Here is a 24,509-nt window from a genome sequence, read left to right on the forward strand (position 1 = left end):
CACACTAATTCATTCTTTCGAAGGTGTTTTCATGACTGTCTGGGGAAACCCGGGGTGGCTCGGCGGTAGGCGCAACACACCGTGAGGTTAGGCCGGCTTGGTTCCTGGTGGGGCCACCCTTGTCCGGGGGGTGTCAGAGACCTCTGTGCCCGTCGTCTGGGCTGGGCCGGAGCCCCCAGCTTTTCACTGGTGATGTGCCAGCTGGATGTAGCCTGCGTGTGGCGATTGAGGTCGGAATCCCTCCCCCGTCAGAACCGCACTGGCCCCAGGTTCTTTTCTGCTCCCTGAAAACAGCGCTCTGCCTCTCCTGCACCCTTACAAGTGTGACCGCAGGGAAAGCTGCGGCCCGGAGGAGACAGGCGCTCGGAGAAGGTATCCCCAGCTCTGTTCTCCTCCCAGTCTCTGGAGACGCACCTGCCTCCAAAGGCTGCTTTTCGAAGGAGTTCAGCGTGTGCAGGTAACTGTTTTCCCAGTCAGTGTAACGATACACATCCGGTGTAAGAACTGTGTATATATATACATATGCATACACATACATTGTTTTTATATATATTAGCTTTTTTTTTTTTTTTAAGTTTCTCACATCTAGCAAGTACATCAGTTTCTGTTCTCGAGATAGCAGCACAGTCAGTGCCGTGTCCTCCTCCTGGTAACCTGTGCCTGTCTAGGGCCTGCTGTCCTGTCCTCTTGTGCCCTCATCTCTAAGCTAAACAGGATTGTTGGTTCCTCTAAGAAATGGCAAATCTCAGGAGTTCCCCTTGTGGCTCAGCGGTTAGTAAACCCAACTGGGAGCCATGAGGCCTCAAGTTTGATCCCTGGCCTCACTCAGTGGGTTAGGGATCCGCTGTTGCCATGAGCTGTGGTGTAGGTCGCAGATGCGGCTCGGATCCCGATTGCTGTGGCTGTGGCGTAAGCTGGCAGCTACAACTCCAGTGGGACCCCTAGTCTGGAAACCTCCATGTTCCATGGATGCGGCCCTACAAAGGAAAAGAAAGAAATGGAGACCCTCAGGCAAGGGGGGCTGTCACTGCATTTGTCTGTGACAGGAGGGGCTTGGAGGTAGAGTAAGTCACTTTTATTTATTAATTTACTGTCGCCTCCCAAAGGCTCCTTCAGTCTCTGCTTCCACAGTCGGGTGTCTCTTAGTAAATCTTGCATCATTTCCTGGCGAGTTGATGCCTTGCTAAAGTGCCTCCTTGCCTGCAGTGGTCAAATTAGCCCTGGTTTGGAGTTCCCATCGTGGCGCAGTGGTTAATGAATCCGACTAGGAACATGAGGTTGCGGGTTTGGTCCCTGCCCTTGCTCAGTGGGTTAACATCCGGCGTTGCCGTGAGCTATGGTGTAGGTTGCAGACGCGGCTTGGATTCTATGTTGCTGTGGCTCTGGTGTAGGCCGGTGGCTACAGCTCCGATTCGACCCCTAGCCTGGGAACCTCCATATGCCGCGGGAGCGGCCAAAGAAATAGCAAAAAGACCCCCCCAAAAAAATAAGTAAATAAAATTAGCCCTGGTTTCAGGGCCATCAGCTTATTTAAAATGGGGAGTTCCCGTCATGGCTCAGCAGGAGCAAACCTGACTAGTAACCATGAGGAAGGATATAGGCTTGATCCCTGGCCTCACTGGGTGGGTTAAGGTCACAGATGGGGTGCGGATCTGGCGTTGCTGTGGCATAGGCCTGCAGCTGCAATTTCAGTTGAACCCCTGGCCCAAGAACTTCCATGTGCCATACCTGCAGCCCTAAAAAGCTGGAAAAAAAAGTGTGTGGAATGTCAACTGGTTTGCTCATTCAGAGCCCAGGAACTGTCTCAGGATAAGCCTTCGGCAACCCATGTTAGTGAATAAGCAGTGCCAGTCGATGAATAGCTGATGCTTTGCAGGGTGAGGGGTGTAAAACTTGGTCCCCGAGGGCTTTATCAGATCAGTAAGGACCGGACTGAAAAACTATAGCTCAGATAGCTCTCATGAGTAATTCTAATGTGCATGGTGTCTTGGAGACAGCATCCTGATGCCGTGATCGTTTGATGGCTAAACTGTGTTTCACCAGCAAATACAGTGGAGTGACTCACTGGAGCGTGGGCTGTATGACCAAATCCAGCCTCTGCTTCTGGACAGCTTTCACCTTGAATAAATTTCCAACAGAAGTGGTAAAACTAAAGGAATTGCAGGATTGAGTTTTACCTCTGAAGGTAGTGGTGGCCGCGTGCTGACCCGGGCTCCAAGCCCTGGGCTTCGGGGGCAGGTGGGGAGAGCTGAGCAGCCTTTGTCCTCCCTACTGCTCCTCAGGCCCTTCGGTGTGCAGAAGCTGAGCCCTTTTAGCAGTTAGCACGTCTTTAGAACCCTTTATCTTTTCTTTGGTCTGAATCACGTAATGGTGCATGAAGCGAGGTTGAGCGGACTGAGCGTTGACGTCCTGTGCCCAAGTTGCCTTGGAATCAAGTAGTGGCCGCAGTCTCACCTCTGGGAGGAGCCAGCCGGACTTGGCCCGGGGCTGTGGCGCTGTCTGCTACAGCGGTCAGCTGGCTATCTGAGCACCCTTCCAGCCACATTTCGGCTGTTTTTCTCCTTCCCGTAAAGGACCAAAAGGTCCATGGACGAGGAAGGTGATGTGATGAGACCTTTCCAGTGTCCACACTTCAGGCCCTGCTCGACACAAACTCAACCCCCTGGGTGGCTTCTCCGTGAGTGGAGAGATCCTTGTTAGGCACCAAGGGCCTCTCGATGTCACCGTCGGCTGCCCCCCTCCTAAATGGAAGCCCGCTTTCTGGACGCTGAACTTGGAGAGGCGTGGTTCTCCCCTGAATGCCCTAGTTCCCCTGTGATGGGGGAGAAGGAGGGGCGGGATGTGGGGAGTGGAGGCCACCTGCACCCCCTTTAGTGTAGCAACTGCTCCCTGTTCTGCTCAGCCCTGTGGTCCAGTAGAATGAGCACGAGTGAGGCCGTTCAGCCTTCTGGTTGGACTCTGAGCAGAGTGGCTCTCCCTCAGCCTCTGCAGTTTGGGTTCTGTTTTACTCTGGTTTGTACTAAGGGATGATTAGCATTTGTACATTGCGTGGAGGCTGCTAGCCTTCTTGGCTCAAAGATTAGCTTCGAGGAGTTCCCACTGTGGCCCAGTGGATTGAGAATCCAACTGCAGTGGTTCCAGTCACTGCAAAGGTGCAGGTTCGATCCCTGGCCTGGCACAGTGGGTTAAAGGATCTGGCATTGCAGCTGTGGCTTGGATTCGATCTCTGGCCCAGGAACTAACATATGCTATGGGTGTGGCCATTAAAAAAAAAAAAGGAAGGGGTTAGATTTGAAAGCAGCTTGTAGCCAGATTGAGACATTACGAGTCCCTCAGTGTACGGTGGCCTGTTGGCAAATCACAGTGGGCGGAAACCAGCAGAGCTTGTGGGAAGTTCAGTCAACAACCATCTTGTATGTCGTGTCTCCCGTCCCATCCCACCCCCAACCGTCTTGTATGTCATGTCCATCCCACCCCCAAACCAAACCAAACCAAACATTGTGGTTTTATTTTGAGGAAGTGTCAGCAAAGTCAGCTCTGAAAGAAGCTATGATACAATACCCATTTGTAATGGTGCTTCCTGCCCGATTTCCTTCTCAGAAGACGGGCTTTTTTGTTTTTGTTTTTGTCTTTTTAGGGTCACATTTGCAGCATATGGAGTTTCCCAAGCTAGGGGTTGAATTGGAGCTATAGTCCCTGGCCTACGCCACAGCCACAGCAACGCCAGATCCAAGCCATGTCTGCGACCTACACCACAGCTCACGGCAACGCTGGATCCTTAACCCACTGAGCGATGCCAGGGATCGAACCCATGTCCTTATGGATGCTAAGTTGGGTTTGTTAACGCTGAGCCATGACAGGAACTTTTTTTTTTTTTTTTTAAAGCATCAACTTCATGTGTGATAAGGATGCTCCTTTGAAGCCCAGTCCCTCAAGGTCTAGGGAGCAGTGACGACCCTTACCAAAGACCACATGCTTGGTAGTGGCCGGGGGACCTGGCGAGAGATGTCCCCACCTGCATGCCCTGTAATTTAGACTAAAGCTTTCACACCCTGTATGAGCGACCTAAAGTCTCTAGGGAAAGGTCTTGGGAGGCTGCAAGTTGAGGTTCTGGGAAGGCAGGATCAAAGCAGACATGTGGTCAGAAGCCAGAGCCAGGGTTGACCCTGGTTTTCTATCCTAAGAGAGTTGGCGTCGTTGCTCCTGGTAGTAGGTGCAAAACAGTATGTGCTGCCAGACGCTTCTGTAAAACACCTGTGCCCCCGCTCCACCCGAGCCTGTGCGTCTTCACTGTCCTGCACCCCCTTGGAGGTGGCAGAAGTCCTCAGCCCTTGGCAAGTCCCACACTGGCTTTCCTGCATGTCTCGGGGCTGGAGAGATGTGGAAATGGCTGCCCAGCCCCGTGACTGAGGGTGGGATTTCTTCATTACTGAAAGCAGCTCGAGTTCAAACCCATAACCTCCCTTGCAATGGCAGCCTGCTGCTGGATTTAGCCTTGGTTGGTTGGTTGGTTGGTTGGTTGATGAGCTTCAAATAACTTTCACCACCGCATGACGCATCTGGCCCCAATGAGGATGTGGGGCGGGAGGAAGGGCACAGGCCCCTGGGGGTCAGTGGGAGGCTTCTGGCGTTGAAGTGGGACCGGCTTGCAGGGACCCACTTGGTATCAAACTGCCAGACGGAGTGCAGAGGTGCCGGACCGCCCCTGGAAGTCTGGTTCTGACCTCACCCATCTGGCCTGGGAAGGCCTCCAGCACCCCCCGGGACCCCAGCAGAGCCACGGCTGACCCTTCCCTGCCCGAGACCAGGGGCCGCACCATGCGCGCCTCCCACAGGTTGCCCCTGCAGCGGCAGCTCTCCCTCCTGTGACTTCTCCCTCGTCAGAGCCCCAGTTTAAACAGCAAGAAACTGCCTTGACCCTCCCTAAATCCTCACAGCAGGCCGGCGTAGGTCCGGTTGCTGATGCCATCGTACAGGTGACAAAACTGAGGCTCAGGGCTTGAGTTAACTTGCCAAGGAGCACACAAGCCAGTGTGAGTGCATCTGTGTGAGCGGGGCCACAGTCCTCCTGCTGGCCGTGGCCGCCTGCAGACCAAAGGCTCAGGTGTGTCCTCTGATGATCTGCGGCTACAGCCCTCCCTCCTGTGTCCCCAGGCCAAGAGCTGGACCCTAGGGTCATCAGGCCCAGGGAAGGAGTAACACCCAGGGTGTGATTCCCAAGCGGTGACTCGGGTGTGACCTAGGCCCCCTCCCGACCGCAGGCTCCTGGTTGCCTTCTGATGAGACCTCACCGTCCTTCGCTGACCCAGCCAGAGCCCGTTCCCGCTCTGATTTGCTGAGAAAGGAAGGCCTGGGCTCCCTCAGGAAGCAGCGGCTGTGGTCTGCACGTCCACCTGGAAACACCTGCCTGCCTTCGGAGTCCCGCCCCACACCGCCAGGCGGCCCCTCTGCCTACCAGGCAGCAGTGGCTCTGGGGTGAGAAGTGGGGCTGTGGCTGGCCCAGGGGGCCTTGTCTCGGGCCTGGTGTGAGCACCTAGGTTGTTCTAGCCCAAGGGGGGGGTGGCCGCAGGGGCTCAGTTTGGACTTGGGAAGGAAGAGGCCCATAGGGAGGGCTGCTCTGATCTGATCCTGAGGCCCCAAGTTCCTCTCCTGACAAGCAGGTCCTGGAGGTGCCGCCCGGGGCCTCGGGCTCTCATGCCAAACCCCTGTCCCCACAGCCTGGCTCTGTGGCCCAGCCCTGGGGATTTCCTTGAGGAACTGCCCAGCCCAGCCCAGTCCATCTGGGGAAGGCCTGAGAGTGGGAAGATGGCATCTGAAAAGAGGCCCGGGGCTTTGGGGCAGACCGGGAAGCCCTGCTTTGTGCCCTTAGTCATCGCTGAGTCCCAGGCTCCTCGAGGCTGAGGAGCGGGGCCGGCAGACCGTTAAAAGCACGGGCCCAGGGTCCACCCTGCGGAGGTTCAGGACCCAGCGTTTTGCTTACGGGTGGTGACTGCCCGCTTACCTCTCTGTGCCTCAGTTTTCCCTTCTATAAAGTGGGGGAAATAACAGTGCCTACCCGATGGTCTCATGATGAGGATAAGATGTGATCAGAAATCTGAAGCCCTCCTGACCCAGGCTAAGTCTGCAGGTAGTGCTCCATGGGAAGTGGGGTGGGGTGGGGGGGTCTGGGAGCTCCAGGATTGTTCTAATCCCCATAGGCTGGATAGGTAGCTATCGACTTTATAATAATATTTCACTAAACCCTTTGTTTTTCTGCAATTGTCTATAATTGCACAATTTGAAAGTTCTAAAAATTTTTTAAAAATTAGCAAAAACGGAAGTAATTCATCAATTTATCAAATTCATCAATTTGATTTATCAAAGGGTTTTTTCTGGGTGGAGGAGACACAAACTTGTAAAAAAAGTTATCATTTGGTCATTCACTTGTTTCCTCCAGGCATTAAAGTAAAGCCTGTCCCATCCTGACAAAGGCCATGAGCCAGCTTACGGTGAACACGAGTTCTTACCACCTCATCCTTTGTGGGGTTTTTTGCTGGTTGTTTTTTTGTGGTTTTTTTCTTTATTTTTTAGGGCTGCATCCACGGCATATGGAGGTTGCCAGGTTAGGGGTCTAATCAGAGCTGTGGCTGCCGCCCTACGCCAGAGCCACAGCAACACAAGATCCGAGCCGCATCTGCGACCTACACCACCGCTCACAGCAATGCCGGATCCTTAACCCACTGAGGGAGGCCAGGGATCGAACCTGCCTCCTCATGGATGCTCGTCAGATTCGTTTCCGCTGAGCCAGGACGGGAACTCCCACCACTTCGTGCTTCAGCAGCCCCCTGTCTGGGGGGCAGGAGCGGGGCAGAGCAAGGTGAGGTTTGCAGTGGTCACGGAGGGAAGTGCAAAGGTGGCAGCTGACCACTCAGCCGCTGGGTCGCAGCTGGGGCCACAGGACCAGCAGCCCGGCCAGGCGCTTACACAAGAGCGGAAAGGCCGCTGAGAAGAAGGGAAGTGCGGCGGCCTCAACCTGACCCAGCGCCGGGAGGGGTTCCGCTGGCAGCCCCACCAGCTCCTCTGCCCTCCTCCTGCCCAGGTGTGCAGGTGGGGTCCATGTGGGGACCTGAAGGCGGCACCACCTGGTGGGACACAGAAGCCCAGGGGCAAGCCGAGCATCCCTCAGGGAGGGCTCACTTAGCGAATAATTAAAAGACAGCTGCTCAGCCAGGAGCCAAGGGCCTTGTGCTGCGGGAGCCACTCGCGGAGTCCAGTGAGGCCTGCCGTCCATCCTGGGATCCCACGCAATCGAGGCTTTGCTTTCAGTTTGCTCCTGAGGTACAACAGCCGCAGAAAAGGGCAGCGCAGGAATCGTGCCTCCCGGGGCCTCTGCACTGGCCCCCCTCCCAGCCCTGGAGGCTCCCTGGCTCCCTAAAGACTGGCTTGGGCGATTTTTGAGCTTGGCGTCAACAGCATCCTGCAGAAGGTGTGTTTTGCGTCTTCTCACCGCCACCAACCCCCCCCCAACCTGTGCCCCCTGCTTTGTGTCGTATGTGGCCGTTCCCTCCTATTGCTGAGTAGTGCAGCCTTCTGTGCTAGAAGATCCTAGAGACGTAAATGATCAGAGGAAGGACTTGCAGGGCTGGTGACGCAGGCGGAAGCTGGGAGCGGCGGTAACTGGCGGAGGACTGGCCAAGCACATCTTTCAGAGCAGAGGAGTCGATTCCATGTTCCCTGGATAAAACCCCTCCTCCCAGCTTCACCCCCAAGTGGTCCAGGAGGATGTGTGGCTCTCAGGGGCTGCCTGTGCTGATGGCCTTTCCCATCCTCTCTCCATCTTAGAATCTAAGCATCTGGGCCACACACTGGTCCTGCCCGTTTGAGCCTACAGCCAAACTGCCCTGGTCTGAGGCCACTTGATGTGTGACCTAGAATCAGCCGAATCAGCTCTACAACCTGAGCCGCCCCAGGCCTCCACCTCCTTGGCCAAGTCCCCAGGCTTTAGTGCGCGGGAGGCCCCATCCTCCCCCCACACGCTGCTCCCCTCCTCACACCTGCATCCTAAATCCCCTTCTGGGCAGAGCTGGGGGCCCCATTTCCCTCAGGAGGGAACCGAAGCGGTTCTGAGGCGCCATCCTTTGATCAGGAGTAGAACGCAGGTCTCAAAGTCTGCGCCGTGGCGAAGGCCCCGGGCCGCACTCGCTCACCCCCAGGCTGTGCCCCTGAGGTTTGAACACCCTCCCCTGGAGGAGTCCTCCACCTGGTCCTTCTGTGAATGAGGCAGTTACCATGTGAATATTTACAGAGGGCCCACCGCCTGCCAGGGGCTGGGGCCGGAGCCTTTGACAAAACAGGACAGACCCTCCTCTCAGGAGCCTCACAGTCTGGTAATGGAAGATACTGTAAAAAATAAAATAGTGCTGAGTACTCCGAATACAAACAGGAGCGAGGGGTGGGGGCCGCATGGAGTTTGGCCATTTGATGTGAAGTTGTCAAGGAAGGCCTCTCCGAGGAGGAAGCCTTGGAGCAGAAACCTGTAGCAGATGAGGCTGGGAGTTTCCGGTGCGGGGAGGTGGGCCAGGTGCAGCGGCTTGTGCAAAGGCCCTGAGGTGGGAGCGGCGGGGCGTGTTTCCGGAACAGGGGGGCGGACGAGGCTGGGCCGGAGGAGCCAGGAGGAGAGCGTCGGGCGCGGGGAGGGAAGGCCGGGCGTGTCCCCGCACCCCTGCGTGCGTGTGGCTGCCCACGTCCCCCCTCGGGAGCCCGAGGAAGCCCAGAAACCGAAAGAAGCAAAGCCGTATCTGCGCGCTCCCTGCCCCCTCCGGCCCCCGCGCCCCGCCGCAACACAGGCGACTTCCTCTTTCCAACCTATTTAAGGCCCAGCCCTGAGTGGCCGGGAGCAGAGGCGGCCGGCGCGCAGCCCAGCCATGGGGGACCCCTTCATCCGCCACATCGCCCTCCTGGGCTTCGAAAAGCGCTTCGTCCCCAGCCAGCACTATGTGAGTACCTGGCGCGGGCGCAGGTGTGGGTCCCCACGCCGCGCCGGGGCCACGAGCCCGAGACGCGGGCGGCGGAGGGGCGAAGGCGCCGGGTCGGGGCCGAGGCGCCGCGTCTCTGGGTCTCAGTCCGCCCCTTCCGGGCGGCAGTGCACGTGCGCCCCGCAAAAGATGCGCGCCGCCACCCCCTGTACGGGGCCCGCGACCTGGCCCACCCATCCCGCTCCCTGCTCCCCGAACCCTCTCCGCGCCCCCCAAGTGTCCCTGCAGCCTCTCTGGGAGGGGGTCCTCGGGAGGGCGGGCAGGGGGTGATCTAGAGTCTCGGCCCGTCCCTGAGGTGGCACCACCACGGGGTGTCAGAAGATTTCCCCACTCCTGCCTTGGGGGACGTGCCGGCCCCGAAGGCCCTCTCCTTCCCAACCTTTCCTCTTTAACTTTTAATTTTGAAATAATTTCAAAATTACAGGAATATTGCCCCCCAAATACAAATCACCCCAATCCTCCTTCACCCACGTTTCCTGTCTCTGTCTCTTCGCCTCCGTCTGTCTGACACCCACCCCCCCCCCCGCCCCCCGCTGAATATACATTTTCTCAATCATTTGGGAGTTACTTGGAGAGCTTGTGTTTCTCTGCCCCCAAGTACTTCAGCTGCGTATTTCTTAAAATCAAGAACCTTCTCGTACATAACCAAAGGTATCAAAATAAGGAGAGTAATACGAAAGAACACTGCTGTGCCGCCCACAGACACTGTTTGGATCCCACCAATTGTCCTAGTTGTCCCTCTGTAGAACATTTTTTTTTTGGGGGGGGGGGTCCAGAATGCAATCCAGGATCATCTGTGGCATCTGAATTGTCTCTTTGCTGTTTTTCATCTGGGTCAGGCTTAATCAGTCTTTCTTTATCCTTTTCATCTGGACCTTTTGAAGCGATGGGACCAGTTATTCTGTAGAAGGCCCCTCGGCTTGCCTGTGTCTGATTCTTTCACCAAGAATCAGACACAGGTTAGATGCTGGAAATGCAGGAGCCCGCCAGGCGATTTTGATTTGTTCTCACACTGGTAGTGTTAACTCAGATCCCTAAGTCCTGGACCTGTCCTCCCCTTATCTCTGCGGGAGAGGTACCCTTTTCCCCTTTGTAATGACTAACTAACCCGCCTGTGGGCAGGCTTTGTGAATAGGTGAATATCCTGTTGGTTACAGAACAGGGAGGACTCTTTCCTGAATCAGATTACTCTAAGGATTGCCAAATAATGGTTTTTAAACACCAGCTGTCCTTCCACATTTATTAATTAACATTTTACTCTAAGGGTGTTCCTTTCTTCCTTCATTTATGTCAGTAGGGGATCCACAGATTGCTAGTTTATTTACTGGGTTATAATTCATTTCTGTCATTACTTACTTTGATGCTCAGGTTGCCCCAGGCTGGCCTCTGTGTTTTTTATTTATTTATTTATTTATTTATTTTTAACATACTCTGTCTCATTCTTTTTTTTTTTGGTCTTTTTGTCTTTTTTTTCAGGGCCACACCCGAGGCATAGGTGGTTCCCAGGCTAGGGGGTCCAATCGAAGCTGTAGCTGCCAGCCTATACCACAGCCACAGCAATGTGGGATCAGAGCTGCGTCTGCCACCTACACCACCGCTCACGGCAACGCCGGAGCCTTAACCCACTGAGTGAGGCCAGGGATCGAACCTGCATTCTCAGGATACTAGTTGGGTTTGCTAACCGTAGAGCCTGTCATTCTTTGAGCACATTCTTGTGGCACAAGATGGTCCAGCCTCTCCTGGACCCTCCCAGCCCCAGCCCGGACTCCACCATTTTAAGAGCCCTGGTTCTTTTTAGCGGCCGTGATATTAGAAACCAAGATATGGACGCTAATTGTGCTCATTGCTGCTGAGGTGTCATGGCTCATGGCTGCCCTTTCCGTGGACAGACTGAGGGGAATAGCCATTTCATATCTTTGTTGCCTCTCAGCATTTTATATTTGCAGCTCCTTTATTTCACTGTGAGAACCCTGGCTCTCAACAGGAGCAATATATTTACTCCTCTGTTCATTTCCATATGCACTTGTTTCAGCATAGCTATACCCACCCCACAATTAACAATAAACCTACTCACCTATGAAATCAAATTTAGGTTTTCTTTACTGTTTTTTTTTAGTCTTTTTAGGCTGAGAGTAGTAGTGAAAATACTCTAACTAAAAGCTACTTAGAGTCTTTTCCATTTTTCTTTAATGTTTAGGTTATTTGTAATTTTTTTGGCTGCACTTGCAGCATGCAGAAGGCATCGAACCCATGCCACAGCTGTAACCAGAGTCACAGCAGTGACAATGCTGGATCCTTAACCACTAGGCCACCAGGGAACTCCCTACCCATTTTATATATAGTTAAGTTCATGCATTTCTGTTTGTTTCCAACTTTAAAATTAAAAAAAAAAAAAAAATCTGGGGGAGTTCCCGTCGTGGCGCAGTGGTTAACGAATCCGACTAGGAACCATGAGGTTGCGGGTTCGGTCCCTGCCCTTGCTCAGTGGGTTAACGATCCGGCATTGCCGTGAGCTGTGGTGTAGGTTGCAGACACGGCTCGGATCGTGCGTTGCTGTGGCTCTGGCGTAGGCGGGTGGCTACAGCTCCGATTCAACCCCTAGCCTGGGAACCTCCATGTGCCGCGGGAGCGGCCCAAGAAATAGCAACAACAACAACAACAAAGCAAAAGACAAAAAAAAAAAAAATCTGGGCGTTGCCATGGTGGCTCAGCAGGTTCGCAACCCGACTAGTATCTATGAGGATGCAGGTTGGACCCCTGGCCTTGCTCAGGGGGTTAAAGATCCGGCATTGCTGTGAGCTGTGGTGTAGGTCGCAGATGCAGCTTGGATCCGGTTGTTGTTGTGGTTTAGGCTGGCAGCTGCAGCTCTGATTCCACCCCTAGCCCGGGAACTTCTGTTATGTCGCATGTGTGGCCCTAAAAAGCAAAAAAAAAAAAAAAAAAATCCTTGTTGGAGTTCCCTGATGGCTCAGCGGGTTAAGGGACTGGGCATTGTCACTGCAATGGCGTGGATTGCTGCTGAGACGTGGACTTCTTCCTTAGCCCAGGAACTTCTACATGCCACAGATGCCCCCACCAAAAAAAAAAAAAAATCCTTGCTGATTTAATTTCTAAATATGTAAGATATTAGCAAGTTCATCCTTTTAAAGTATACAATGGTATGTTTAAAGTTGTCCAGCTATCACTATAATCTAATTTTCTGAATGTTTTTGGCATCTTCATCCTATTGTTTTTATTCCCTAAGATTTTACTTTGAGAAATTTGAAAAATACAGCAAAGTTGAAAGAATTTTTCAAGACAAAGCAAAACACCCAACCAGTCATAGGCTCCCCAGCTAGATGCCACATTAACATTTTGTCTAGTCCTGGCTTTCTCCTGTATTCATCCATCCATCTGTCCACCCATCAACCCATCTTATTTTTGGTGCATTTCAAGGCAAATTGCAATTACCAGTCACTTTGCCCTAAGTACTTCCGCATGCATGTCACCAACTAGAGGTCAGCATTTGTTTATAGTTGTTTCCTTTTTTGATGTTAAACGAAACCCATAAATCTTAGAGATACATTTGCAGAGTTTTGACGGTGCTTGTCCCTATGTGATCCAAAGTCTCATCAAGTCGTAGACCGTGACTGTCACCCCATCTCACCCCAGTCTTTCCTCCCCATCCCCAGAGGCAACCACTGTCCTCATTTTTCCTCCTTAAATTAGTTAGTTGCTCTTGCTTGCTTGAGAACATCATAGATACGGAACCATATGTAGCCTTTCATGTCTGGCGTCTTTCCCTCAGGATAATGCTTTTGAGATTCATCCACATGGTTGCATGTATCAGTAACTTGTTCTTTTTCACGGCTGCATAGTATTCTCCTAACTATTGTCGGAGGCGTACTTTTTCTTACCGAGTGCCTTTTTAATAATGGCTTTATTGAGCCATGATCCCTGTACCATATAATTCACCTCTGTGCCACACACAATTCAGTGGTTTTTAGTATAGTCACGGAGTTGCACAACCATCACTACAATTGATTTTAGATTTTCATCACTACCCAAAAGAAACTCCATACCTATTGGCAGTCACTCCTCCACCCCGCTCCCCTGGCAACCACTAGTCTACTTTCCGTCTCTGTGGATTTGCATCTTCTGGACATTTCACATGAATGGAACCACATGGCTCACTGAGCTCTTGCGTTGTCTGAGCCCAGCCCTTTCGGCATCTTACCTCGTCTTAACATTCACACCAGCCCTAGCAGTCCGGTCCTATTTTGACTGCAATTTGCTGATGAGGAATTTGATTTCATTTGAGAGAAGCTGACCGTCTTGCCCTGGGGTCCTAAGGCCGGAGGCAGCAGCCCGGGGACCCTTTCTGTGGCCCAGCTTACCCCAAAGAGGGCTCTCCCTCCTATCCCCAGGCCTGCCGGCTTCCACCAGGGGGTGGGGGGCTGCCCAGGCTGAACGACGTCCCCACCATCCCCAGGTCTACATGTTCCTGGTGAAGTGGCAGGACCTGTCTGAGAAGCTGGTCTACCGGCGCTTCACTGAGATCTACGAATTCCACGTGAGTGCCTGAGCCAGGGTGAGGGCGGGGGTGCCCCACCCAGCCCCTCCAAGACGGAGGCAGGTGGATGGAGGAGCCTCACAAGCCAGATGGGTCCCCCCAAGGTCCAGTCCACAGGCAGGGAAGTATGGGGGTTCCTGCGCTTCTCTTGTGTGAGAAATTTAAAGGGAAATGCTGGAGTTCCCTGGTGGCTCAGTGGGTTAAGGATCTGGCGTTGTCCCTGCTGTGGCTTGGGTCACTGCTGTGCTGCGGGCTCAGTTCCTGGCCCCCTCGAACTTCTGCATGCTTCGGCCACAGGCAAAATAAAGTGAAATTCAGATTAATGCAAATAAAACTATCACCAGCCTTAACACAGCCAGCACCTGAATCACAACGGATGTCGCTGGGCCGTTGCTGCAAGGCTTTTTTTCAGATAAAGGAGATAAAACATTACAAAAGGAGTTCCCATAACGGTTCAGCGATAACAAACCTGACTAGTATCTGTGCAGTTTCAGGTTCAATGCCTGGCCTCGCTCAGTGGGCTAAGGATCCGGTGTTGCCGTGAGTTGTGGTGTGATAAGAAAAAGACTCCTTCACATCTGCTTTTCTGTCTAGAAGATCTTTTTTTTTTTTTTTCGTCTTTTTGTATTTTTTAGGGCCGCACCCATGGCATATGGAGGTTCCCAGGCTAGGGGTGAATTGGAGCTGTAGCCACCGGCCTACACCACAGCCACAGCAACGTGGCATTCGAGCCATATCTGTGACCTACACCACGGCTCATGGCAATGCTGGATCCTTAACCCCCTGAGTAAGGCCAGGAACTGAACCTGCAACCTCATAGTTCCTAATAGGATTTGTTAACCACTGAGCCACAACAGGAACTCCTGTCTAGAAAAATCTTAAAGCAGATGTTTCCTATCAAGGTCAAAGACACGGCTCGGATCTGGCATTGCTGCGGCTGTGACGTAGGCTGGTGGCTACAGCCCCACTTTGCCCCCAAGCCTGGGACCCTCCATATGCCACAGGTGCAGCCCTAAAAAGACAAAACAGACAGACAAAACATTACAAAAGCAGTGGAGGGCTTGTTTCATCCTATATCCAGTCCCAGCTCCTACTCTGGGGACACACACACACAGTCCAGGAACAACATACAGTTGTGTGGAGTGTGCATTTTCCATAGAGTATAGAAGACCTTGGCGTGCCTTTTGCCTCTTATTGCTGTCACTAAGTTACCCTTTTTTTTTTTTTTTTTTGTCTTTGAACACGGGGAGAGAGGTGGCAGGGGAGGTGAGCAGGGCAGGCAGAGGCAGGTTGTGTAGCACCTTGTAGACTCACATGGAACCTTTGGCTTCCATTTCTCTCTTTCTTTTTTTTGCTTTTTAGGGCCACACCCTCAGCATATGGAGGTTCCCAGGCTAGGGGTAAAATGGGAGCTGCAGCTGCCAGCTTACGCCACAGCCACAGCCATGCAGGCTCCGAGCCGCATCTGTAACCTACACCACAGCTCCTAGCAACGCCAGATCCTTAACCCACTGAGTGAGGCCAGGGATCGAACCCCCATCCTCATGGATACTAGTCAGATTCGTTTCCACTGTGCCACAGTGGGAACTCCTTGGTTTCCATTCTGAGTGAGCTGAGGGGCAAGGAGGATTCTGAGCAGAGATGCAACTTACAGAGGCTCCCTCTAAAAAAAAAAAATTAATTCATTTAAAAAGTGGAGTTTGCTGGTGGTGCAGCAGGTTAAGGATGCAGCATTGTCACTGCTGTGGCTTGGGTCTGATCCCTGGCCTGGGAACTTCCACACGTCACAGGTGCAACCAAAAGGGAAAAAAAAAAAAGAAGCAGAGGAGGCTTCCTCTGGACACTGGGTTGAGGGCAGACGAGGCGGGAGAGAGGAGTGACCTAAGAAGGTGGTAGGAATCAGACCTGGTGGCAGCTCAGACCAGGGTGGTGGCAGAAGGCGTGGCGAGAAGGATCAGATTCCGAATACATTTGGGGAGCAGAACCAAGAGGATTTGCTGGCGGCTTGGATGTGAGGTGGGAGAGAAAGAATCCAGGATGCCGCCAGAAGCTTCTAGCCCAGGCGGTTCAAAGGGTATTCAGGTCGCGCTTTTACAGAGCTGTGATGAAAAAAGAGAGACTCCCTCACATCTGCTTCTCTGTCTAGAAAACTTTAAAGCAGATGTTTCCCATCGAGGCCGGGGACATCAACCCGGAGAACAGGATCATCCCCCACCTGCCAGGTGAGGAGGGGGGCTGAGTCACCTGGGCGGGCTCCCCGGTCCTGGCTCCTCTGCGCCCGCCCCCTCTGGACCTGACCTGATGTGCTCACTGGTTCTCTGTGCCCCTCCCCGGCCCGGCCAGCCCCGCGGTGGTTTGACGGGCAGCGGGTGGCCGAGAGCCGCCAGGGCACCCTCAGTGAATACTGCAGCGCGCTCATGAGCCTGCCTGTCAAGATCTCCCGCTGCCCCCACTTCCTCAACTTCTTCAAGGTGCGTCCCGACGACCTCAAGCTCCCCGCGGACAGCCCGTGAGTGGCGGGAGAGGGTGGTCGGACCCTGGCCTGGAGGGGGGCGGGACTTTCCCCTGGTGACACACCCAGAGCCTGAAGTTCAGAGCCGGCAAGTGACTTGCCCAACGTCACACAGCGGGAAAGCAGAGGACGCAGGATTCCAACACAGGCCCACGTGACCTGGAACCTCCCTGCCTCCCTGCCGAGTTTCCACCTGGACCCTGAGCCTCACGGGTGCTGGGCGTGGGCTGGGGGGTCCCAAGTCCTAGATCCTTTTCCTGACTCTGACTCCTTGGCGGTGGGGCCTGGAGCCTCCTCAAAGTGGTTTCCACACCTGTGGTGGAGTCGGGAGGGCCAGATGCAATCGCGGGTCCCATGGAGCATGTTTACAAACTGTGAAGTGCGGAGCCCCCGAGAGGATGTGGAGGGTCTGTTAATTCCTGAGCACATCTCAGCTGCCTGCCTCTCCTTTGTCACCTCATTCTCTGCGGGCCGTCACCCCGGGGGGTCTCCTGTATGCAGGGCCCTGCATGGGCGGCACCCGAAAGGCTGAGGGACATCTCGAGGGAATGTGCTTTCTGGCTCCAGGCAGGCTGCCGAAACCCCTCTCTCTGTCCCTCCCTGGTCACTGAGTTCCCGAGGAGGCCTGGATGACAGGGGCTCCCATAGACAGACCCACAGCCAGCCAGACACACGGCAGTGCCCCAGCCAGTGCGAATAGGCCCTGAACACACCCTGATCCCGGGCAGGGCGGCTCCTGTGGGTCCACTCCCTGCTGCTTCTCTCCTGAAGCTCCAGCAGAAGGGACAGGCCCGGGAGCCTTCTCCTTTGCACCTGCAGTGGGAGGCAGGGGGAAAGGGGGGCTCCTCCTCTGGCCCACAGGCGAGCTCCTGTTCCTCCCAAGGCCCCCCACCCCGATCCAGGTGCTACCTTCTCTCTGCGGTGGCCCCCACTTCCCATGTTCCCATTAGGAACATTCCCGGGACAGTCTGTAGGTCTCCTCAGAGCATCCCGTTCCCCAGGAGGCCTCTGAGCAGCAAGAGCCCACTGTTCTCTCCTGCAGGGTGAAAAAGCCCGAGACATACCTGATGGCCAGAGATGGCAAGAATAACATTGCAGGTGAGAGGCTGGCGGGCAGCCGAGTGCAGGTCACCCTAAGAGGCTGTTGACAGGATCAGGGACCTTGAGCTTGGGGGGTACAGGGAGGAGAGCAGGAGGTGAGAGGGGCTGTGAAATGGTCTTGGCAGCTGCACTGAAGAATTGGGACCTTTGGAAGTTCCCGTTGTGGCTCAGTGGGTTAAGAACCCAACTAGTATCCATGAGGATGCGGGTTCGATCCCTGGCCTCGCTCAGTGGGTTAAGGATCCGGCGTTGCCACAAGCATGCAGCTCACATCTGGGGTTGCTGTGGCTGTGGCTGTCAGCTGCAGCTCCAATTTGACCCCTAACCTGGGACCCTCCATATGTGGCAGGTGCAGCCCTAAAAAGAAAAAAGGAAGAGTGTGGGGTCTTTGCGAATCACTGGACTGTGAAGGGAGCTCACCTCCATGGCTGCAGCACCCAACACGGACCCTGGTTCCCAACAGCCTGGGGGATGTCCTGGTTGAATGAATGAACAGATTTGAGGGCAAAAGTGGCCTTTAGGGGTGACTCAAGGGGCATGATAATATCTAAGCTTTATTGCACAGTAATTGTTAACAGCGCTAACATTTATCAGGCACTTAGCTTTGCCAGACACTATTTTCAGTGTTTTCCATGTATTAACTCATGCCGTCATCTCTATAACACTAGGATGTAGGTACCACTGTGCCATTAACCTCTTTGATCCTCAGCTGGGCACACTGAGGCTTGATTTAGGTTGAGACTCTTTTTTTTTTTTTTGTCTTTTTGCCTTTTCTAGGGCTGCTTCCCTCGGCATATGGAGGTTCCCAGGCTAGGGGTTGAATTGGAGCTGTAGCCACCAGCGTACACCAGAGCCACAGCAACGCAGGATCCGAGCCGCATCTGCGACCCACACCACAGCTCATGGCAACGCCAGATCCTTAACCCACTGAGCAAGGCCAGGGATTGAACCCGCAACCCCATGGTTCCTCATCAGGTTCATTAACCACTGCGCCACGACGGGAACTCCTTAGGTTGAAACTCTTGCACAAGGATACACAGCTACTAAATGTGGAGCAGGATTTCAAGCAGCCAGTGGGACCAGCCGTGTCTTAGCTTAGGCTGCTGTAACAAAGCGCCCCGGACTGGGCAGCTTCATCAGTAGAAATGCGTTTTCTCATCTTTCTGGAGGCCAGGAGTCCGAGGCCAATGTGTGGGCTGCTCTGGGTTCAGCCGAGGCCCGTCCTCTTGGCTTGCAGATGGCTGCCTTCTTGCTGTGTCCGCACATGGCCTTTCCTTTGTGCCTGCAGCCCCCCCGGGGTCTCTTCTTCCCCCTATAAGGACACCAGTCCTATTGGGTTGGGGCCCCACCCTGATCACCTCACTTAACCTTACCTCCAAATACACTCAGATTCCAAGGTGCTGGGGGTTAGAGCTTCAGCTTACGAAAGTAGGGTAGGGGACACAATTCAGCCCATAACAGGCAGCAGCAGCAGCATCTGGGACCCGTTAGAACTGCAGACTCCTGGAGTTCCCATCGTGGCTCAGCAGGTTATGAACCTGACTAGTATCCGTGGGGATGCGGGTTCGATCCCTGGCCTCGCTCAGTGGGTTAAGGATCTGACATTTCTATAGCTGTGGCGTAGGCTGGCAGCTGCAGCTACAATTCGACCCCTAGCCTAGGAATTTCCATATGCCGCGGATGCGGCCCTAAAAAGAAAAGAAAAAGAGAAAGAAATGCAGACTCTCGGGCCCCACCAGAGACCTGTGGAATCAGCACCTGTGTTGTAGTGAGATCCCTGGGTGATTCGTGGGCGTGTTAAGAAGGGCTGCTCACTAACCTCATCAAATGAGAAAGAGAATGTGTGTCTGGAACACACTAGGTGCTCAGTAAGTGCAGAGCTGTGAAGACCAGCTCATCTCTGCTGCTTTCCAGGATGCAGGGTGTGTCCGCCCCTGCTGCGCCTGGAGCTGGGTGGGCGGGCAGGCCAGGGCCTGTTCTGGTGGCCCAGACCTGGATCCCACACATGCCAGGAGGAGACAGCCACAGCATCCGCTTACCCTGCCCCTCACCCCAGACATCACAGGCCCCATCATCCTGCAGACGTACCGCGCCATCGCCAGCTACGAGAAGAACTCGCGTTCCGAGATGACTCTGGCCACGGGCGACGTGGTGGATGTCGTGGAGAAGAACGAGAATGGTCAGCCCCCCCCCCCCCCCCGTCCTGCCTGGACCTCCCTCCCCAACCACGAGCCCCCGCCAAGGCTCTGCCCCCGCCCAGGCAGCCCCAGCATCCTCCCTGCCTGGCCCTCGGAGGGACTCTGGCTCCTTTGGGGGCCCTGGCAGTCCTGGCCACACGGCGAGTTACCCTCTCTTGAGAGTGTGCCCCAGGCAGCTGTGGGGGTCTGCACACATCTGGCCTGTGACTGTGCACTAGACCCGGGTGGGCCGGTGAACTTGTCATCATGATGTGTGTGAAGTGAGTTCTGAGCTGTAGTTCTGAGACCCCTGTGTGTACCAGGGCGTGGGATTTCGGTGTGGAGAGTGGGGAAGGTGACGTCTCTGAATCCCAGGGTTGGATGCCTGTGGCTCTGCATCCTGACCCCCCCCTCCCCTACCCCCACCGATGGCCGAGGGAGACTCCAGACCCGCCCTGACTCATTGCCCTGCATCCCCGGCACAGGCTGGTGGTTCTGCCAAATGAAGACAAAGCGTGGCTGGGTTCCGGCGTCCTACTTGGAGCCCCTGGACAGTCCTGATGAATCAGAGGATCCAGAGCCCAACTATGAAGGTGCCCCGCCCTCCTCTGCTGCAGGGGTGGGGCTATAGAGAAGCCAGAAGTGACTGCCTTGGGGTCAGACCCTCCGGTGGGCTGTGCACAGGGCGAGTCAGGCTGAGACCCCATTGTCTAGGCTGGGGTAGGAGGCGGGGCCCTTGGTCAGGACAGGGGAGATGAGAGGGTACCACAGAGGTGAGCCGGGTGATGAGGTCACCCTGGGACACGTTGCGGGGGGGGCCTGCCAGCCTGGGGCCAGGTCCCATGCGAAGCTGCATGATGAGCCCACCTGAGGCTCAGAAAGGAGCACTGCCTGGAGGTGGGGGCGTCCTGGCTGACCAGAAGGGAGAAACTGGGAGCTCCCAGGCTGGATGTGGTCCATGGAGAGTTGGAAAAAAATCAGTATTGTTTGCTCATACGTGAATAGATTATATAATTTTATATGGATTTATGGTTCCTTTTTAAAAACTGGAAAAGATATGGGGATGGCAGTTCCACATGCCAACAGTGGGCTAGAGGTGAATAGCTCAGGTGTCACTGGATGGCTACACCTCCTGCCTGGCCAGGTCTCTGCTGTAGGTGGTGGTGGGTGGGAATGGGTGGGCTCCCCTGGGTAGAGTGGGCAGAAGTCCAGGGGGCCTCCATGAGGAGGGGGGAAAGCTGGAGGGAGCCCCAGGCCTAGAGAGGAGGGCCCCGTGCTAGGTAGACTTTCACACTCTGCCCCTCCCTCCTCCAGGTGAGCCCTACGTCACCATCAAATCCTACACTGCCCTCTTGGAGGACGAGGTGTCCTTGGAGCAGGGGGAGACCATCGAGGTCATTCATAAGCTCCTGGATGGCTGGTGGGTCGTCAGGTAGGAGAGCTGTGCCCTCCCTCTCACCACACCTGCCCCAAGAGTCAGCCTGGCCTGGGGCTGGACCTGTGCGGACTCACTGCTGGCCTTGCCGCCTTTCTCTGGGCTGTATCCATTTTAGTGAGGACTCATAATAATTCCACCCTACCTGTATCTAGGGGCTCCATGCCTTTGTCTGAGTGGGTACATTTTTCCTTTGTGACTTGGGGTCATGTCCTCTGGTCAGTCTGTCTGTTATTCCTTCTAGCAACACAGTTAATTGTTGTACTGTTTCTATTTGCTGGCTGATAGAGCAAACCCTGTCATCCTTTTTACTTTTTTTTTTTTTGGTCTTTTTGCCTTTTCTAGGGCCGCTTCCACGGCATATGGAGGTTCCCAGGCTAGGGGTCTAATTGGAGCCATAGCCACCAGCCTATGCCAGAGCCACAGCAACGCGGGATCCAAGCCACATCTTCGACCTACACCACAGCTCACGGCAACGCCGGATCCCCAACCCACTGAGCAAGGCCAGGGATCGAACCTGCAACCTCATGGTTCCTAGTCGGATTCATTAACCACTGGGCCACGAAGGGAACTCCCCTTTTTACTTTTAAATCCTTCTTTGTAATTTACATCCATTTACTCCTCCAAGTGAATGTGGGAACACGAATTCCTACCCCTGTTCTGGAGGAAGCAGAATCCCAGGGTCTTGCACACGCTTTCAGTGTCCTGAGTCACAGGGCCCATCTTTGACCCCAGCAGGACTGTGGCCACAACAACCCCATCAACCTGGGTCTGGGCTGGGGGCTTTGAAGCAGGATTTCTCAACCTTTTAGACCCAAATTCGGTTAACCCCCATCATGTACCCCTGAGACAATATTTGTGATTTTTCTGGCAGCTAAGAAGAATCAGAGTTTTCCTGAGTGGAGTGTGTATTATGCCAAGGCTGTTGTATTTTACGACCAAATGTATTAGTGAGAATACAAAGAAAAATCTTTTCAACAAAGTGTATGCTAGAACAACTGGATATCTCTATGGAGAAGAGGGGAAAAAAGAAAAGAAAAGAAAGAAACTAGACCCCTGCCTCACACCATACAACTTTGTTTGGGACAGATTACAGATTTTTACCAAGCACCAAATCTAAGAAGCTTTTGGAAGAAAGCGTAGGGGACTTGGTGACTTGGAGGTAGGCAGTGCTTTCTTAGGACACAGCAGGCAGTCACCATAAAAGAAAAAACGGACATATACAAAATTGCAGATGTTTTATAGCAAACACACGTCCCTGGGGAAATGGATGGGCTTTCTTTCCCTCCCAGTGTCACAACTGGAAAGGCCTGTGTGGCAGCGATGAGGAAATGGAGGCACACAGGTGCAGGCCTGGTGTGGGTTGCCCTGTTGGCAACCTCCCAGTTGCCTTGACCCCAGCTGTTTAGAGGGAGCCTTGGCCCCAGGTCTGAGGCCCCACCCTCATCCCCTCGACCGCTTAGGCCTCAAAGGGCGGCCTCTGTTGCAGGAAAGAAGACATCACAGGTTACTTCCCATCCATGTACCTGCAGAAGGCAGGACAGGACGTAGCTGAGGCCCAAAGCAAGATCAAGAGCCGCGGAGCCCCGCCCCGGAGGTGAGCGGGTGTCCCTTGGAACAGTGGGGCGGGCTGGGCGGGACTGCGGAGGATGAATCACGGCTTCCTCCCTCTGGGGGTCCAGGCCCCCAGCGCTGGGGCAGGGGACGTGGGTCAGGGGCGCCCAGCCTGCCGTGGGAGGCAGCACCCTCACTGGATAGAGGCTGGCGCGCCCTCCCCCAAGGCGGGGCTGGCACAGGGCAATAGGAAAGCAGGGATGCGAGGTGGAGGTGAAAGTGTCCTGGAGTCGCTGGGCTGGCCTGTGAGGGCTGTGGCAGTCTGTAGGGCTTCCTGTGGCGGGGGCGGACTGAAGGCTGGCGAGGGCTTTTGGAAGTAGGCCTGGGCTCTGCATTAGGGCAGGGGTCTGCGAGGTGCAGGGCGGTCGCCTTCAGGCCCCGGCCCTACCGAACGCTCACCCTACCCCTCCCCGCCGTTCTCACCCACCCCATCTCCCCCTGCCGCTCCCCACTTTCTTGGGCTAATCGTTGGACCCCGGAGAGGGCCATGAGAGTCCCCTCGGGCAGGGACACGGGAGGGGCAAGAATGCCAGGCGCTGACCAAAGTCCCTGTCCTTCTGGGCCCAGGTCCTCCATCCACAACGCGCACAGCATCCACCAGCGGTCGCGGAAGCGCATCAGCCAGGAGGCCTATCGGCGCAATAGCGTTCGTTTTCTGCAGCAGCGCCAGCGTCATCCGCGCCCAGGGCCTCAGAGAGCTGGGAATCCATTGCGTGAGTGTGGGAAGGGGTCTGGAGGCGGGGCTTGAGCCTGGGGGCGGGGCCAGGGCGGTACCAGGAGAGGAGGGAGCTGGCCAGCTTCAATGGGGGTGATGAGAGACCGGGTCCGGGGTAGGGCTGGATAATTGGGAGTGAGTCCTTGAGGGTGAGGGGTGGCCTGAAGTGTTAAGAGAGGCAGGGCTGAACAGGTGGGGCAGGGCAAAGGGCAGGACGGGCCTCACCTGGCACTGTCCACCGGCAGAAAAGGAGCAGCCCAAGACGGAGCGCCCCAAGCCGCAACCAGCCGTGCCCCCGAGGCCCAGCGCCGACCTCATCCTGCACCGCTGCAGCGAGAGCACCAAGCGGAAGCTGGCATCCGCTGTCTGAGGCTGCGTGGTGCTCTCCCCACCGCCAGCCCCTATCCCTGTATATACATGTATAGAGCCTGAGATTTGGCAGCAGAGGGGAGACCCTGGCCCTACCCCATCTGGCTATTCGCCCGTCCTGAATAAATGTTGCTTGGAGTGTACCCATGCTTCGAAGTCATGCAGTGGGCTGGGCAACACACTTGGTATTTCTAGAATTAGAACGGAAGGCTGTAAGCTCTGCTGGGGGAAGTTGCAAGAACTGAGGTCTGGTTGTGTACTTCCCCGGCCTTGGCCAAGACTAAGTTTGCATAAGACCAAGTGCAAGAGGAAACCCCAGCCTCCTCTGGCTGTTTGGACAAACTGTCTGCTTGAACTCCAGCCTCACTGCAGAAGAAGAGTGGGCACAGTGCATATTTGAGAGGTGTGGGACAGGTGACCTTGTGTGTGCACCTTAACTGCCCCAAAAATTCTAACTTAAGTATAGGGAGACACACTTTAGATGTAAGGACATAACAGAAACAAAGTGAAGGGATGGAAAAAGATACTTCATGCAAATGGAACCTGAAAGAAAGCTGGAGTGGCTCTACTTAGAATAGACTTTATAACAAAGACTGTAATAAGAGCCAAAAGCATCCCATAATACTAAAAGGGTCAATCCAATTAGAGGATATAACATTTGTAAATATTTATGCACCCAACATAGGAGCACAGAGTTCCTGTTGTGACTCAGCAGGTTAAGAATCTGACTAGTATCCATGAGGATGCAGGTTAGATCTTTGGCCTCGCTCAGTGGGTTAAGGATCCACTGTTGCTGCAAGCTGCAGCATAGGTCACAAATGCAGCTCAGATCCCAAGTTGCTGTGGCTGTGGTGCAGGCTGGCAGCTGCAGCTTCGATTCGACCCCTAGCCTGGGAACTTTCATATGCCACGGGTGCAGCCCTAAAAAGAAAAAAAACCCGTAGGAGTAATAACATATATAAAGCAAGTATTAACACACCCAAAGGGAAAAATAGCATTACAACAAGAGTGGGGGACTTT

The 24,509-nt window shown here is 54.5% G+C and overlaps 1 protein-coding gene across 1 annotated transcript; it reads left to right on the plus strand.

Annotated features, from left to right (window-relative positions):
• The first annotated feature begins 8,613 nt into the window (after nt 1-8,613).
• On the plus strand, nt 8,614-23,632 carry NCF1 (neutrophil cytosolic factor 1). Its single transcript, XM_047779906.1, has 11 exons — nt 8,614-8,975; nt 13,486-13,566; nt 15,713-15,788; nt 15,910-16,075; nt 17,121-17,176; nt 19,236-19,358; nt 19,842-19,949; nt 20,671-20,788; nt 22,281-22,388; nt 22,973-23,118; nt 23,366-23,632. Exons 1-11 carry the CDS (start codon nt 8,904-8,906, stop codon nt 23,488-23,490), a joined length of 1,179 nt encoding a protein of 392 aa, XP_047635862.1. The 5' UTR covers nt 8,614-8,903; the 3' UTR covers nt 23,491-23,632.
• The last annotated feature ends 877 nt before the right edge of the window (nt 23,633-24,509 follow it).

Source organism: Phacochoerus africanus, chromosome 5 (genome assembly GCF_016906955.1).
Source record: "Phacochoerus africanus isolate WHEZ1 chromosome 5, ROS_Pafr_v1, whole genome shotgun sequence".
Taxonomy (NCBI): domain Eukaryota; kingdom Metazoa; phylum Chordata; class Mammalia; order Artiodactyla; family Suidae; genus Phacochoerus; species Phacochoerus africanus.

Coding starts and splice junctions, on each gene's coding strand:
- NCF1 (XM_047779906.1), top strand. CDS start 8,904: ATGGGGGACCCCTTCATCCGCCACATCGCCCTCCTGGGCTTCGAAAAG. Junction 13,567..15,712: donor CTGAGATCTACGAATTCCAC/GTGAGTGCCTGA, acceptor TTCTCTGTCTAG/AAAACTTTAAAGCAGATGTT. Junction 22,389..22,972: donor CGCGGAGCCCCGCCCCGGAG/GTGAGCGGGTGT, acceptor TTCTGGGCCCAG/GTCCTCCATCCACAACGCGC.